The 13,934-nt window shown below is 44.4% G+C and overlaps 1 protein-coding gene across 6 annotated transcripts in view; it reads left to right on the top strand.

Annotated features, from left to right (window-relative positions):
• KRCC1 (lysine rich coiled-coil 1) overlaps positions 1-13,934 on the top strand; it is a 315,531-nt gene that overhangs the window by 254,886 nt on the left and 46,711 nt on the right. For 2 of the 6 annotated variants that reach the window (XM_078678677.1, XM_078678678.1), the window contains exon 5: positions 6,120-6,392. The exons of 2 other annotated variants lie outside the window; for them this stretch is intronic. In XM_078678677.1, coding sequence (XP_078534803.1) covers positions 6,120-6,392 — 273 coding nt within the window. The remainder of the gene's footprint in view (positions 1-6,119; positions 6,393-13,934) is intronic. 2 more of the 6 variants (XM_078678680.1, XM_078678679.1) reach the window with 1 other exon arrangement.

The following is a 13,934-nucleotide window of genomic DNA, read 5'->3' as shown; positions in this document are numbered from 1 at the left end:
GATTAAGCAGCCTGTCTTAAAAGCAGAGCGTTGAGGCAGTGGGAGCCAGTGTACTTTTTTTTAGGGAGGTCTGGCAGATTGCCACCTAGGTTGCTGGTGGATCAATCTTGCTGCTTGGTTCTGCACCAGCTGGAGTCACTTAGTCAGACAGAATGGTAACCCTAAGTAGATTGAGTTGGCATAGTCCAGATGGGATAATACCAAACCTATCTCCACCTGTATTAGTGCTGCATGGGTAAGCAGGTTACGGATCTTTCGGATCTTTCGCAATTGAAAGAAGCAGGTTGGAACCACTGTCCCTATTTGGGTCTTCAGAGATAAGTCTCTGTCTATGGTCACCCCAAGACTTTTCACGGAGGTAGAGGGCTTAGGGGGGGAACCCAAGCTCTGCTGGCCAATAGTGAGGGCCCCAGAAGACATGCCTTCCCCCTATCAGTAGTACCTCGATCTTACCAGGATTAAGCTTCAAGTGATTGTGATCCATCCAATGGCGGATGTGTAACATAGTTTCCTGAAAATTTGTGATTGAATTAGGGGAATTGTCTATAGTGAATGTGAGCTGTAAATCATCCGCATAGTTGAATGTTGTCACATTCCTATCTTTTAAAGACTTAATTAAAGGAAGGAGGTACAGATTAAACAGGTGAGGGGATAGAGAGGAACCCTGAGGGACCCTGCAGGTAGTGATCAACTTAGGTGCTGTGAAATTAGAAATTAGAGAATTTACTTTAGATGTGATAGTGCATGCCATTAGTAATATACAGTAAAAAGAGAGAATTTTTTTTCGAAGAGCAGCAGAGGACTGGATTTTCGGAAACTTGCTTCCTGCATAAACATTAGGAGGGATCTTCTACGGTTGTCTCTTCGGCTTTGTGTAATGCTCCAGATTCCTGTGTCGTCTTTCGTGATCAGGTCCCTGACCTTGAAGTCAGTAATTTTGCAGTGAATCTTCCACTGGATTAGTTGTAGACTTGGTTACCCTTTTGTACTAACCTGGCTCTTTTCCACGATAATCTGCCCTGAAGGTCCCAACCATTCTTCACTCTCTGGGTCTCTCATCTTGATGTTCTGTCATTTCACAATGAGTTATTTGGCTAGCGACAAAGGTTTTTGATGCCCTCAGGATGAGGACACTCAGAGATTGAACATTTGTTTAGGTTTGTGTGTTGCAACGTGTATCAATTTTAGATACCTTGCTCCTAATCATCTAAGCCTATTGAACCACTTATGGAGGTATTGGGAAGGGCTCAGTCAATGCAGTGTCAACCTTCAGAGATAACTTCACTTTCAGATCTCCAATGTGATCTCTTATAATACCAGATTTCGATGCTTAGGTTCATGGCAGTGTTCACATACAATAAGGGACGATTTGGAAAGGCTTCTTCAGGGTCAGAGATGATTAAGACGTAGAATTCAAAGCTTGTCAGTTTCTGACCTTGGTGCCTGTTAGAAATGGGGGTCTCTAGTTGGCAATGGTTTGCACATTTGTCCAAATAGGGACTCTTGCTTCTAGTCAGGGAGAGGGGGATACACTCCTAAAATAACCTCTGCTCACCCCCTTGGTAGCTCGGCACAAGCAGACAGGCATATCTTAGAGGAAGTGTGTAAAGCATTTGTGAACACATACAAAGATACAGTGAAAGCACTACAAATAGACACCATACCAGTTTAGAAAAATAAGTAATCTTTATCTAGACTTAACACAAGACTAAACAACAAATCCACAATACAGTATCAAAAATAAGGCTCTTAAATGGTAGAAATAGTTCAGTTCAATGAAAGTTGTAAATGCGACACTTTTCCCACAAAGTACCTTAGGTGCGTCACGCAAAACAAACAAAAGGGTTGCAGGGAAGGTGATGTGTCAGTTCCTTGCTTCGGGGAGGCATTACGTCTGTTCTTTACTGCAGCGCAGGGGAGGTGATGTGTCTGTTCCCTAGCAGAGAGGAGGCGATGCGTCCATTTCTTACTGTGTTCCAGTTACGATGCGACAAGATGGCGCCTCGATATGTAGCGACGATCCGGTGCGATGCTACAAAAGGGCGGCTTGATGCAACGATCCAGTACGATGCATGAATGTTGGCAGCTGCACGGCAGGTGCTGCCGTGGTTTTCTCGGTGATGCGTCTGGACCCGGTGTGGATGCGTCAGGCTTCTTCTCCGTGGCTCGGCAATGCGTCGGGACTAGGTGCAGATGCGGCACGTGTCTTCTCCGTGACTCGGCGATGCATCGGTAATCGGTCCTTTCTAGAGGTCCTAAACAGCAGCAGGCACCTCTTGGCAGGTTGGAATTCCCAGCAAGGAAATTCAGGGGAGCTGGTGGTGAAGAATTTGTGTCCCTGAGACTTCAGAGCAGGAGGCAAGCTTAGTTACAAGCCCTTGGAGATCTTTTTCTTCAAGCAGGTAATAAAGCAAACAGCAAGGTCCTTTTTATCCTTTCCTTGGCAACAAGTAACCATTGGTGGTCAACCGCAAACAGCACAGGGGCAGTAATCTTCCTCAGCTTCCCTGGTTCTTCTCCTTGGCAAAGGTTCCTCTTGATTTCCCAGAAGTGATCTAAAAGTCTGGGGTCTGCGCCCCTCTTTTTATACACACAAATCCTTTGTTTTCTGAAGGCAGAGTGTCTGTCCCCAGCCAAAACCAGTACTGTCCTCTCTAGTGCAGCTTCCTGGCAGGAGGTGGAGACCGCATTCTTGAAAAAGGACCTGGCCCAGGTAAGTGAAAGGAAATCTCCTCCCCCTACTCTAAATTCAACACAGATCCATTCAGCCCAGACCTGACTCATCAGTCTGCCGGAGCCGCTGCCCTCATCCAGCCCCTGTCACTCACAAGCCAAACATGAAATACACAAACCTAGCAGAGGCACACTGGAGGGTTAGGCAAGAAAAAACCTACTTTCTAAAAGTGGTATTTTCAAACACAGAATGTAAAAATCACGCACACTAACCACACTAAAGACACTAAAAGATGCACTTTAACATTCTGAATTTAGGCATACTAAACGTTATTTTCCTATCTTTTTCCCTGGATCAGGTATGTTTATAAGATGTTATAAGAAAAACTGCCCATTCTGGCCTATGGGAACAGATAGCTTTGCAATAATTAAAAACGAAATTGGCAGTATTTCACCATCAGGACATGCCTCACAAATCAGGGAATGTCCTACCTTTCACATGGCATGCTCCCTGCCTGGGTACCTTGGGCCTACCTTAGGGGGTGACTAACATGTAGAAAAGGGAAGGTTTAGGACTGGCAAGTGTGTGCACTCACCAAGTCGACGTGGCAATCCCAGACTGCACACAGACTCTGCAATGGCAGGCCTGAGCCATATTTTACAAAAGGGGGTACGTGCACTTTGGCAGGGAGCAGCAGTGGCGAAGTGCCCAAAGCATCTAACTAGACCAGCAAAAAATGGAAGGGAGACCCACGCCAAGTGTGCCAAGTCTAACATGTGTCCCTTCCAGGTGAAATGTGGAGAGAACTACCCACCCTCTTGGGAGTTCTCTTCACTAAGGCAGAAAAATCTGGACAGACCCTCAGCATGGCGTGTTCTGTACCAGGGTGGTGTTCCACCATAAAGTCTATCCCCTGTAGGGAAATGGACCACCTCAACGGTTTTGGATTCTCACCCCTCATCTGCATCCACCATCTGAGGGGTATGTGTTCCATCTGAACCCGGAAGTGAGTCCCAAACAAGTATGGTCTCAACTTCTTCAGTGCCCAGACTACAGCAAATGCCTCACGCTCAATCGCACTCCACCTCTGTTCCTGTGGAAGTAACCTCCTACTAAATAAGGCTACAGGTTGGTCTAGGCCCTCCTCATTCATCTGTGAAAGCACAGCCCCCACACCATGCACTGAAGCATCTGTCAGCACAATTAATTCTCTTGAGAAGTTGGGCGCCTGAAGCACGGACTCCGTGCACATGGCAGATTTCAGGGCATCAAAAGCTTTCTGGCAGGCATCAGTCCAGTTCACTTTCTTGGGCTGCTTCCTGGAAGTGAGCTTTGTCAAGGGTGCGACAATGCTGCCATACCTCTTGAGAAACTTCCTGTAATACCATGTGAGTCCTAAAAAGGCTCTCACCTCTGTCTGGGTCTTGGGTGTGCGGGTGGGGGTGGGGAGGAGGGGTTCCCAAGCCAGAATGGTATCAATCTTGGGCTGTAGGGGCGCACCTGGCCGCTCCCAACTTGTTTCCCCAACTACACAACGGAACCCTGCCCGATCTGGCACTTGCTCGCCTTGTTTGTGAGGCCTGCCCTCTGCAGCATCTTCAACACTTCCCAAAGGTGGTGCAGATGTTCCTCTTAAGTGGCACTGAGCACACAGTGTAATCCAGGTAGATGGTACTGAAATCCTCCAGCCCAGCCAACACCTGGTTGACCAATTTCTGAAAGGTGGCAAAGGCATTTTTCATCTCAAATGGCATCTCCCGGTATTGGTAGTGCCCATCTGATGTGGAGAATGCTGACCTCTCTCTTGCCCCATCAGTTAAGGCGATCTGCCAGTACCCAGACGTTAAGTCAAACTTACTGAGGTACTGGGCAGCCCCCAACCGATTGATGAGCTTGTCACCTCTGGTGATGAGGTGCGCGTCAGTCCTGATGACTGAATTGAGCCCTCGGTAGTCCACACAGAACCGGAGTTCTGGTGTGGCACCGGGTGAGGCAGCCAAGTTGACTGTTTGGATAGAAATGGTGTTAACTGAGTAAAAAACTATTTTTAATATAAAAAAAAACAACTGTTTTAATAAATTACAATCACTTTTTCATGAACAAGTTTTTGTGCCAATATACTGTAGCCACCAGTTTTAGCGGTGACCTTTATGAGTGGGTGTTGTTTGTATGTAGTCTGGTTTGGTTGTATGAGACAAAGTGTGAATAAAAAACAATCCCCTAGGACGTTATTTTTAAATTTCAGCCAGAAAAGTTAGCCCGCCTTACTGGTGAATATTTTGTAGACTAGGGATGTGAAGCTGGATATCTTCCATAATTCTAATTGCATCCTCACCCCCCCCCCCCTTCTAATTTAGCCCGTTTAGTGTTTCTTTTTGTATTTCCATTAAACATTGAAAGTGCATCCCATATTCATATTGTTTGTATTTTTATAATGTTTAGTAAAAATATAACATGATGTATAAAAGGTACAACAGATATTATAAAACAGTAGTCCCACATTTTCATTGTTAAAAGGCTTTCTGTTTGAAAAGTCTATTATTACAGCCCTGCCTCCTAGGGCATGAACTAACTGTCATGTTTGCTGAGATGTTTGGGAGTTTCAAGATGAGGGCATCTATAGAGAATTAAGCCTTAGCCTCCAAAGATGACCCACTTACAGAATACGGCATGTATAGAGAATTGAGCCCTATCCTCCAAAGATAAACCACTTCTAGATGACTGCATGTATAAAAAATTGAGCCTTAGCCTACAAAGATGAACCACTTCCAGATTATGGCATACATAGAGAATTGAGTCTTAGCCTCCAAAGATGAACCACTTCTAGACCAGGGCATCTATAGATAATTCAGCCCTAGCCTCCCAAAATGAACCACTTCTAGATGACCGCATATATATAGAATTGAGCCTTAGCCTCCAAAGATGAACCACTTCTAGTTGACAGCATATATAGAGAATTAAGCCTTAGCATCCAAAGATGAACCACTTCTAGACCAGGGCATCTATAGATAATTGAGCCCTAGCCTCCCAAAATGAACGACTTCTAGATGACCGCATATATAGAGAATTGAGCCCTATCCTCCAAAGATAAACCACTACTAGATGAGGGCATATATAGAGCATTTAGCCCTAGCCCCCACAGATAAACCACTTCTAGATCTGGGCATCTATAGATAGTTGAGGTTTATCCTCCTCAGATAAACTACTTCTAAATTACAGCATATAGAGAGAATTGAGCCCTATCCTCCAAAGATGAACCCCTGCTAGATGACTGCAAATATAGAGAATTGAGGCCTGGTCCCCAAGGAGGAACCTCTTGTATAGAGAATTGTGCCCTAGCCCTAAGATGAACCACTTCTAGCCTTCTGATACTCTCATCTTCTCTCCTTGTATTTCATATATCAAAATAGTCTAATTATGCACATCGTCTTTATTTTATTCTCAGATACTCCCGTTCCTGATACACCATCAGACTTTCTTTCCCCACAGCCTGAGAAGGCCAAACAAGATGTGAAGATTGATTTAAATTCTCTTTCTGATAATACTGTTGATTTCAATGACCCTGACAAGTACTGCAAACTGTGCTCTGCTCAGTTTAACAATCCACTGATGGCCCAAGATCACTATGTTGGCAAAAGGCATGCGAGAAGTAAGCATCGCATAAGGATGATGGCAGAGATGGAGGAGGAACCTGTGCTCTCAGATTCCAGTAAAGGTGGTAAGAAATTTGGATCATTCATATTCTTATGGTCTAATTCACAAAGGCATTTATGAGTATTTGAAGTAGTACTCCTTCGTGCCCGCTTGAATTATGCCTTTTTGAATAGCCAAATATATTAGTAGAGGTGCTAAATATGCTTATTTGTACTAAATGTATATGAATATTCATATTCTAGATGTTTTAGCGGCCTGCTCAACGGATATTTAAAAGTATGTAAAGTCGTCTTACAGCGGAGTGCTGCTCCATGTAGTCCATAATGCCCTTGAGAACTGGCCACTAAGTAGATGCCAATTGACCTATTTTTGTAATCATGTTGTTTGTACACTTCTGTAATTTTAAACAAACGAAGAGTACTGAGCACTGGAATGGTCAATCATCAAGTTTTCAGAAGTGTGTGAGATCAAGATATCTTTATTCCATTTTCATCCAGTAGTTCATCAAATGTAGGTACAAAGAAAAGCATTCATGAATAACACCGCAAAAACGGGCAACACGTGTTTCGTCACATGGCAAATATGCCTTCAACTTCCTCTGGGCTTCAAATTAGTTTCACAGACTATATCTTTTAGAAACGTCTCTGCTCCTGATTTTTCCATTTTTCTGATTACAGCAGGTTTAAGTACTATTCCCATTGAATAGTTTTATAAGTGACTGCAACTTAAAACAATTATTGTCCTACACTGTTATTGAAGTGAATGTGAACCTTTGTGTTTGAAACTCTGTCTGCTCAGGCAAGATGGCGGCCGCGTTGTTGTGGCCAATAGCAGTGCAGCAGTGAGGACTCATAATTGAATTGATATCCCCTGATATTGGACCGTTTGCCGTGCCTTTACCAAAATTCCTTCCCCCCCAAAAAACGGATAGCTGTAAGGAGAGGCCCGATGCTCTTTTCCCTCACTTACCGAGCGTCTTCTCGGAAAACGGCGGGCAGACCCGACCAGACGGCAACGCCTGCCTGGGAATTCCTCTTTCTCTGCCGCTGGATCTCTGCGACCGTCGGAGCGGGGAGCAGGCAGAGCAGGATCGGAGACCCGGAGAAGAGACCCGGGGGCGGACTGTCAGTGGAGCCAGCTTCATCTGATGTGGCAAGCTGGTGAAATGGCCCCAAAATTAACTACCGGCGTTAAAGCTGTATTAATGAAAAAAATAAGTCGGGAGTGCAGCAGCAGCCGGTAAGCCTGGAAACGCCGGGGCAGCGTAGTCTCTACCAAGGAAAGAAGAGTCCCCCCATGGAGACCCAGGTAAAAAAGACAAACTGGCATTAGTTAGCACTCGCCTAGTCACCACTTCAGTCCCCCAGATGTTCACCAGGAATAGCAAGGAGAAAGGCATTACGCGTATTGATGTCTCGAACTCTAAGGGCAGTGGCAGTGGGGGAACCCAGGAAGGCTCAAGCAATGTTGATATGTACTCTGCAGAGAATATAAGTATACAAGACTCCCCTCTGAACGCAGGCACTGGGCAAGGCGCACTGATCCCCTCTGTAATGACACCGAAAAGCGTAACACCCGGTCCGATGGTTGAAGGGGGCCACAGCGGAACGGGATAAGGAAGGCATGGAGGGCATTGAGGGCGCGAAAATCGATGCCAGAGCTGGAGAGGAGAATGGGAGCTCAAACCGGGACAATCTGCCGGCAATAGGAATGGAGTCACAGCAGGCCATGAAAATAGCGACAAACAACAAGGAAGCCAGGTCCGGAGGATCTGAGATTGTTTACCTGGGCTCCCTGGCGAGTGCTTTTTCTCGGTATCAGAGGAGGCAGAGTGGTCAGATGAGGAGGACGAACATAGCTCATATGTGGAGGATAGCAATCTGGAAACCGAGAGCGATCGGAGAACGAACTCCCGGCAACGGCAATAAAATCTGTTGCTCCTCTCCAATTATGTGACCATCCTCAACTGGAATTAAGCTGGGATCACTCTTCCTCGATGCCGCTACAGGGAAGCCCTACTCTGGAAAAAACTCAGCTCTCCCTATTGGAGGTGATTCACCAAGAAATCATAGCGCACAGGGAAGAAACACGGCAGGATAATCACAAATCTCAAGCCGCGATGAGAAAAATGCAGGGGGTGGTTAGGAAACTATCCAAGGCTTGTGTGAATGTCGGGAGCTTTCCAGTTGGAATTGGTCTGGAGAAAAACCAGAGGGCACATCGCACCCCCTTTAAAGTGCGCCGCAATGCAAGAGAAGGAGACAAGCCAAGGGCGATCCTAATTTTTCTCGGTAACTTTGTTCTGAGACAGGCCATCTCAGAAAAGGCGAGACCTGATGCAAGAAGGTCCAGTGAGGGAGTGTCATTTTTTGTCCGTCCGGACTATTGTCATACTACCGTGGAAAGGCGCTGGAGGTTAAGACAAATGATCAAGCCCTTTCAGGATAAGAAAATGCAAGCCTATTTGATCAACCCAGCACAATTGAAGATAGTCAATGAAGGACGGACATAATACTTTGCATCAGAAATTAAAGCACAAGAGTACCTGGACTCTTTTGGCAGCTATGGATGTATGTACTGTAGGGGGGGGGGGACAAAGGCTCGGCATATAAGGTAAATAAGCCGGGAAAAGGAGGGGGATAAATTTATCGATGTAGCTTTCTTTTTCTCGAAGGTAGTCCTCACTGCTTGCACACTGCAACCATCACACGCACAGACTTAGTCTGAGCGCTTCACGGGGGAGGAGGCAGGGGTCAGGGGATAGGGGGGCTGGAGGAGAAGGGAGGGAGGGGGGCTGGTGGGCTAGCGGGTGGAGGGGAGATGGGGGGTGGGGATCACCATATGTGGGATTTATGGGTCAAATAAGGATGACCCAGAGGTTTTTGAGTATATTGAGAAGGAGCTAACAGGGTGGCCCGCTCCCTTTGTGGTCTGCGGGGACTTTAATATTTCAGCGGAATTTCTAGGCGATGTCCCATATACTGTCCGCAAACCCAGGGTTTATCGGGCAGTCCATTCCATGATGGAATCCCATGGATTAAGTGATGTTTGGGGGGATAAGGAGCCAGCAAACCCTGGGTTCACATACTTTTCATGCCCATTTCAGAAGTTCTCTAAACTGAATTATTTTATGACCTCCACCCAAATACTCAGTAAAACAAAGATCCAGAAATTACCCCAAATAATCTCGGACCATAATCCATTGACTCTAACTTTGGATCACCCCAGGCCTGGTAAAAAGCATAGGGCATGGACATTTGACAGGAAACTATTGACGGATAATTCCTATGTAGAATGTATAAAATCTTAGTCACAGAGGTACTTTGATGCGAACAGGTTCAGTGCCCCACTAAATATAGTCTGGGACAGCTATAAAGCAGCATTAAGGGGTGAGACTGTCAGTTATGCTGCCCAAGCTTGGAAAAGATCCGGCTAGAGAGGGAACGCTTAGTGAACCAGCTTATGGAGGCAGAAGAACAACATGGGTTGGATATATCACAGGGTAGGGAGGGTGTGGAGAGTTTAGCAAGTGTTAGCTCCATTAAAGCGCAAATCCACAAACAAATGGCAATAAGGTCAGCCCATGAGTATCAAGCGCAGAGAGGCAAACTCTATGAGACAGGCGAACAGGCTGGAAGGGCACTCGCGCTTCGTATCAGGCAGGCTGCTTCTAAAAATGTAATAACTCGAATTGTGGAACAGGGCCAGGATTATGTTGAGCCGTCGGAAATTGTGAATGTTTTTAAAAGGTTCTATCAGAAACTATATCAAGAAGAATCAACTGCAGAAATACCATTAGAAGAACTGGGGCAGCTAAGAAACAGATTAGATCAAGGGGACAGGGAAATCCTGGATAAGGATATTACGATGGAAGAACTATTGGGGGCCATACGAAATATAGCTTTGGGTAAAGCGGCAGGCCCTGACGATATACCCCTTGAAGTGTATACTAAGGGACTAGAGGAGACTGCCCCAATGCTCTTGGATCTATTTAATGGGATCATTACCACTGGGATAATACCTGACTCATGGAGACATACAAATATAGTGGTGTTTCACAAAAAGGGGAAGGCAAAGGAAAATCCGGGGTCATATAGACCAATATCTTTAATAAACACCGATAATAAAATCTATGCAAAAATTCTCGCAATCTGGTTGGGGAGGATCATTGGCGGCCTCGTCTCTCCCTGGCAGCATGGTTTTATATCTGGCAGTGGAACCACGGATCATATAAGGCGTGCAATTACTTTGTTTGACATACATGATGCGGGGGGGGGGGAGCTGGTTGGCAATGATCCTCCTCGATGCGGAGAAAGCCTTTGACCGCGTTAGGTGGGATTATCTGTGGGGGATGATGGAGGGTAGAGGCTTCGGACCAAGATTTAGGAAGGCTGTACAAGCAATGTATTTGGATCCAGTGGCAAGGATTCAGATGATGGGCGAGAGCTCAGGTGAGATATATATAACAAGGGGTACCCGCCAGGGGTGCCCCTGCTCACCCATCCTATTTGCGCTTTATATAGATCCCCTGATACACGGATAATTGATAGCAAAAACATTAAACCAGTCAATACAAAGCTCTTTGAAACAAAGATATTGGCTTATGCCGATGACCTGGCGGTCATCACTGTAGAACCAGATGCCGCCCTTCGGGCAGTGATGGATATTACTAAGTCATTCGGTAGACATTCAGGGTACCGCTTGAATGAAGGGAAGACCCAAGTGCTTTGCTCACAGGACATAGTTAAAACAGATTCCAGATTCGTTGATGCTGCAGTTTATTTAGGGATCACGATAAGCGCTACACCCTCTCAAATAATTGGGGATAACTTTACTCCTGTGTTGAAATCTATGGAAACTGATCTAAGAAGAATGGATACACTGCACTTGTCAATAGTAGGGTGTGCAAACGTCCTAAAAATTACTATGTTTCCAAAGATATTATACTTGTTCCGTGCCATTCCCTTTTTAATTGAAGAAAAATGTATTAGATCAATAGAAGCTCTTTTTATGAATTTCCTCTGGCAGTATGGCAAGGTTAGAAGATCTATAAAATGTATGTCATTGCCACAGGAAAGGGGAGGTTTGGGGGTACCTAATATAAGGTTTTTATCATTGGTCTTGTTTACTTACCTAAATGGCAATTGTGTTTGATCCAGGGTTGAAGGAGCCGAACCGCTCCTGCAGAAACGATAATTCTCGTACAATATATGAATTGATATTAGGTAGGGAGGCAATAGGTGTATTATTGAGGAAAATAGAGAAACGATTTTACAAGAGAATGGGATATAAGACATTAGACGCTATATGGGGGATATAGTCGCTGGTCCAGAAATGCCTGAAAATCCCAAAATGTAATCATCATACCCCTCTGTGGCTGTCTGGGTCATTTCCTAATCTATCTAGGGATGGCACGTGGAAACACTGGGTGCAACACGGCATTTTGAAATTGGGGGACATAATGGTTGGGCATGAGATCAGCCCCCTGGCTAATATACAGTCGAGGTATTCCATGTCGGGGAATCAAGAGTTTAAATATGCACAAATCACTCAATCTATTAAATCTAAGAGGCCACGGATCACCTTAAGTAAGAGGTGTAGTATATTGGATTATCTCTCAGGGGGAGGGCGCAGGATTAAAGGCAACTATAGGATACTATTAGAAGAAACACAGGATGACATAGAAAAAACTGAGGTCTCCTGGGCCATAAAATTAGAAAATTCGGATGTGGACCTGGATAAACCACTACTTTTGGATAAAAGACTTCTGTGTTCCTCTAACCTGAAAGCACAACATTTTAAGACACTTTTTGATCTGTATTATACACCCTCTAAGCTATTTGATTGGGGGAAGAGGGAGGATAATAGGTGCCCCAGGTGTCTAGAGGGCCCAGGGGACCTAGTACATATGTTCTATCAGTGCGATAAACTAGGAAAGATTAAGAAAGAGATGGAGACATTTTGGGAGGGGCTGCTAGGCATAAAAATTAGCCTATCCCGACACTGATGATTTTAGGCTGTGATAGCAAGTTGGCTTTAAATGCCGAGACTGAGGCCTTGGTCTTTGTTTCAGTCGCAGTACTTCGTATCTTGATCTCAGCAGCATGGAAGGATACGGAGGCACCATCGTTTCAGATGTGGCTGGCGAGACTTTTAGGTATGCACAATATAGAGGCCGCACTGTATGAGCTAAAGGGTAGAAGAACTCGGGAGATGGGCTTAAAGATGTGGGTACCCGTAGAGCTCTGGAGGGCCAATAGGCTGTAGCAGCAACTAATTATAAGCGATGAAATGTATTATATAATGGTTTTCCCACCTGTTTTCTTTTTTTGTATTTATATTATATATATATTCTATATAATATTTGTAAATGGAAATATATCAATTGGATCTTTCTATGATGTAGGGTTTTATGGGATTTTTATGGCTTTTTTATTTCTCTTAATGTCTGCTACAGATGAGGTATGACATCGGCTTTGTTCCATAATGAATTGATTGTAATCATTGTTTTTTATATTGTGTTGAATAATTCTCAATAAAAAATAAAAATAAAAAATGAAACTCTGTCTGCTCAAAAGGTTTTTAAACCCCCTCCCAGCAACCTCCCCATATATGGAGGGCTAGAAGTTTCACAGGAACAGCATTCAATGACTACCTTCTTATAGCACCCCTATTCCATGACCGGCCTGTTGCCACGCATTGTCTCCAGCTGGTGCTTAATGGTGATAATTCATAATTCAGTAGCTTTCCCTGCTCCTTCAGTGGTAACTATCAACAGCACCTCATTTGCTTTTCCACTGGTCTTCATCATCTCCATCACCTCGTTATATAGATCAATTGGGCTCCTTCATGTCCTGAAGGTCTCCCCATTTGTCTCGCCCATTCAACTCCCAAGTGTCTCTTTTAAGCATGGGCTTGCGGAGTTAGCCTAAAATAATAAACTCTTATGAATTTATTTTGTCTCTGTATTTGCATTTCATTAGGGAGAAGGAATCCTGAATAACCCCCTCCCTTTGTAGCATGTATTTTAACACTGGTCGTCATGTCTAGTACATCATCCTTCTTCCCCGGTGGTCGTTTCATCAGATGGTCTTCTTTCGTCATACCTCCCAACTTTTGCTCTTCAGTAGATAGGTGTGTAATTTTTTAAACCGACAATTGAATATCATTTTATAGATTAACTGGATACTAGTTTGCACTCAATAATCCGATGTTTCCAAATAGTGTTCTTTCTATCTTCGAATTGACATACTTCCATTAATACTCAAATACGAGGTTGAAATGATGCTCGTATTGAAGTGCTTTGCCCTACATTATGCTCCAAAACATGAGAAAGAAAACCTATTCATTTATTCAAACAATTCTTCTGCCAGTTGATGCGTTTCGTCCCTATGGGGACTTTCTCAGGGCTGAAAATAACATACACACATGAATTTTATTACAGTGCTAAAGCATTTGAAAACATATGTATTTAATCACATAGGCAGCTATATCCATATATATGGCATAGAGTGAAACAAGTTCTCATTCAAGATTTCTGTGCCCAATATTACATTTTGATTAATTTCCTGATTACGATTTTCATAGTAAATGCTTCAACCATTTT

The sequence above is a fragment of the Lissotriton helveticus genome, chromosome 2_2 (assembly GCF_964261635.1).
Source record: "Lissotriton helveticus chromosome 2_2, aLisHel1.1, whole genome shotgun sequence".
NCBI lineage: Eukaryota > Metazoa > Chordata > Amphibia > Caudata > Salamandridae > Lissotriton > Lissotriton helveticus.
This window is presented reverse-complemented; position numbering and strand designations above follow the sequence as displayed.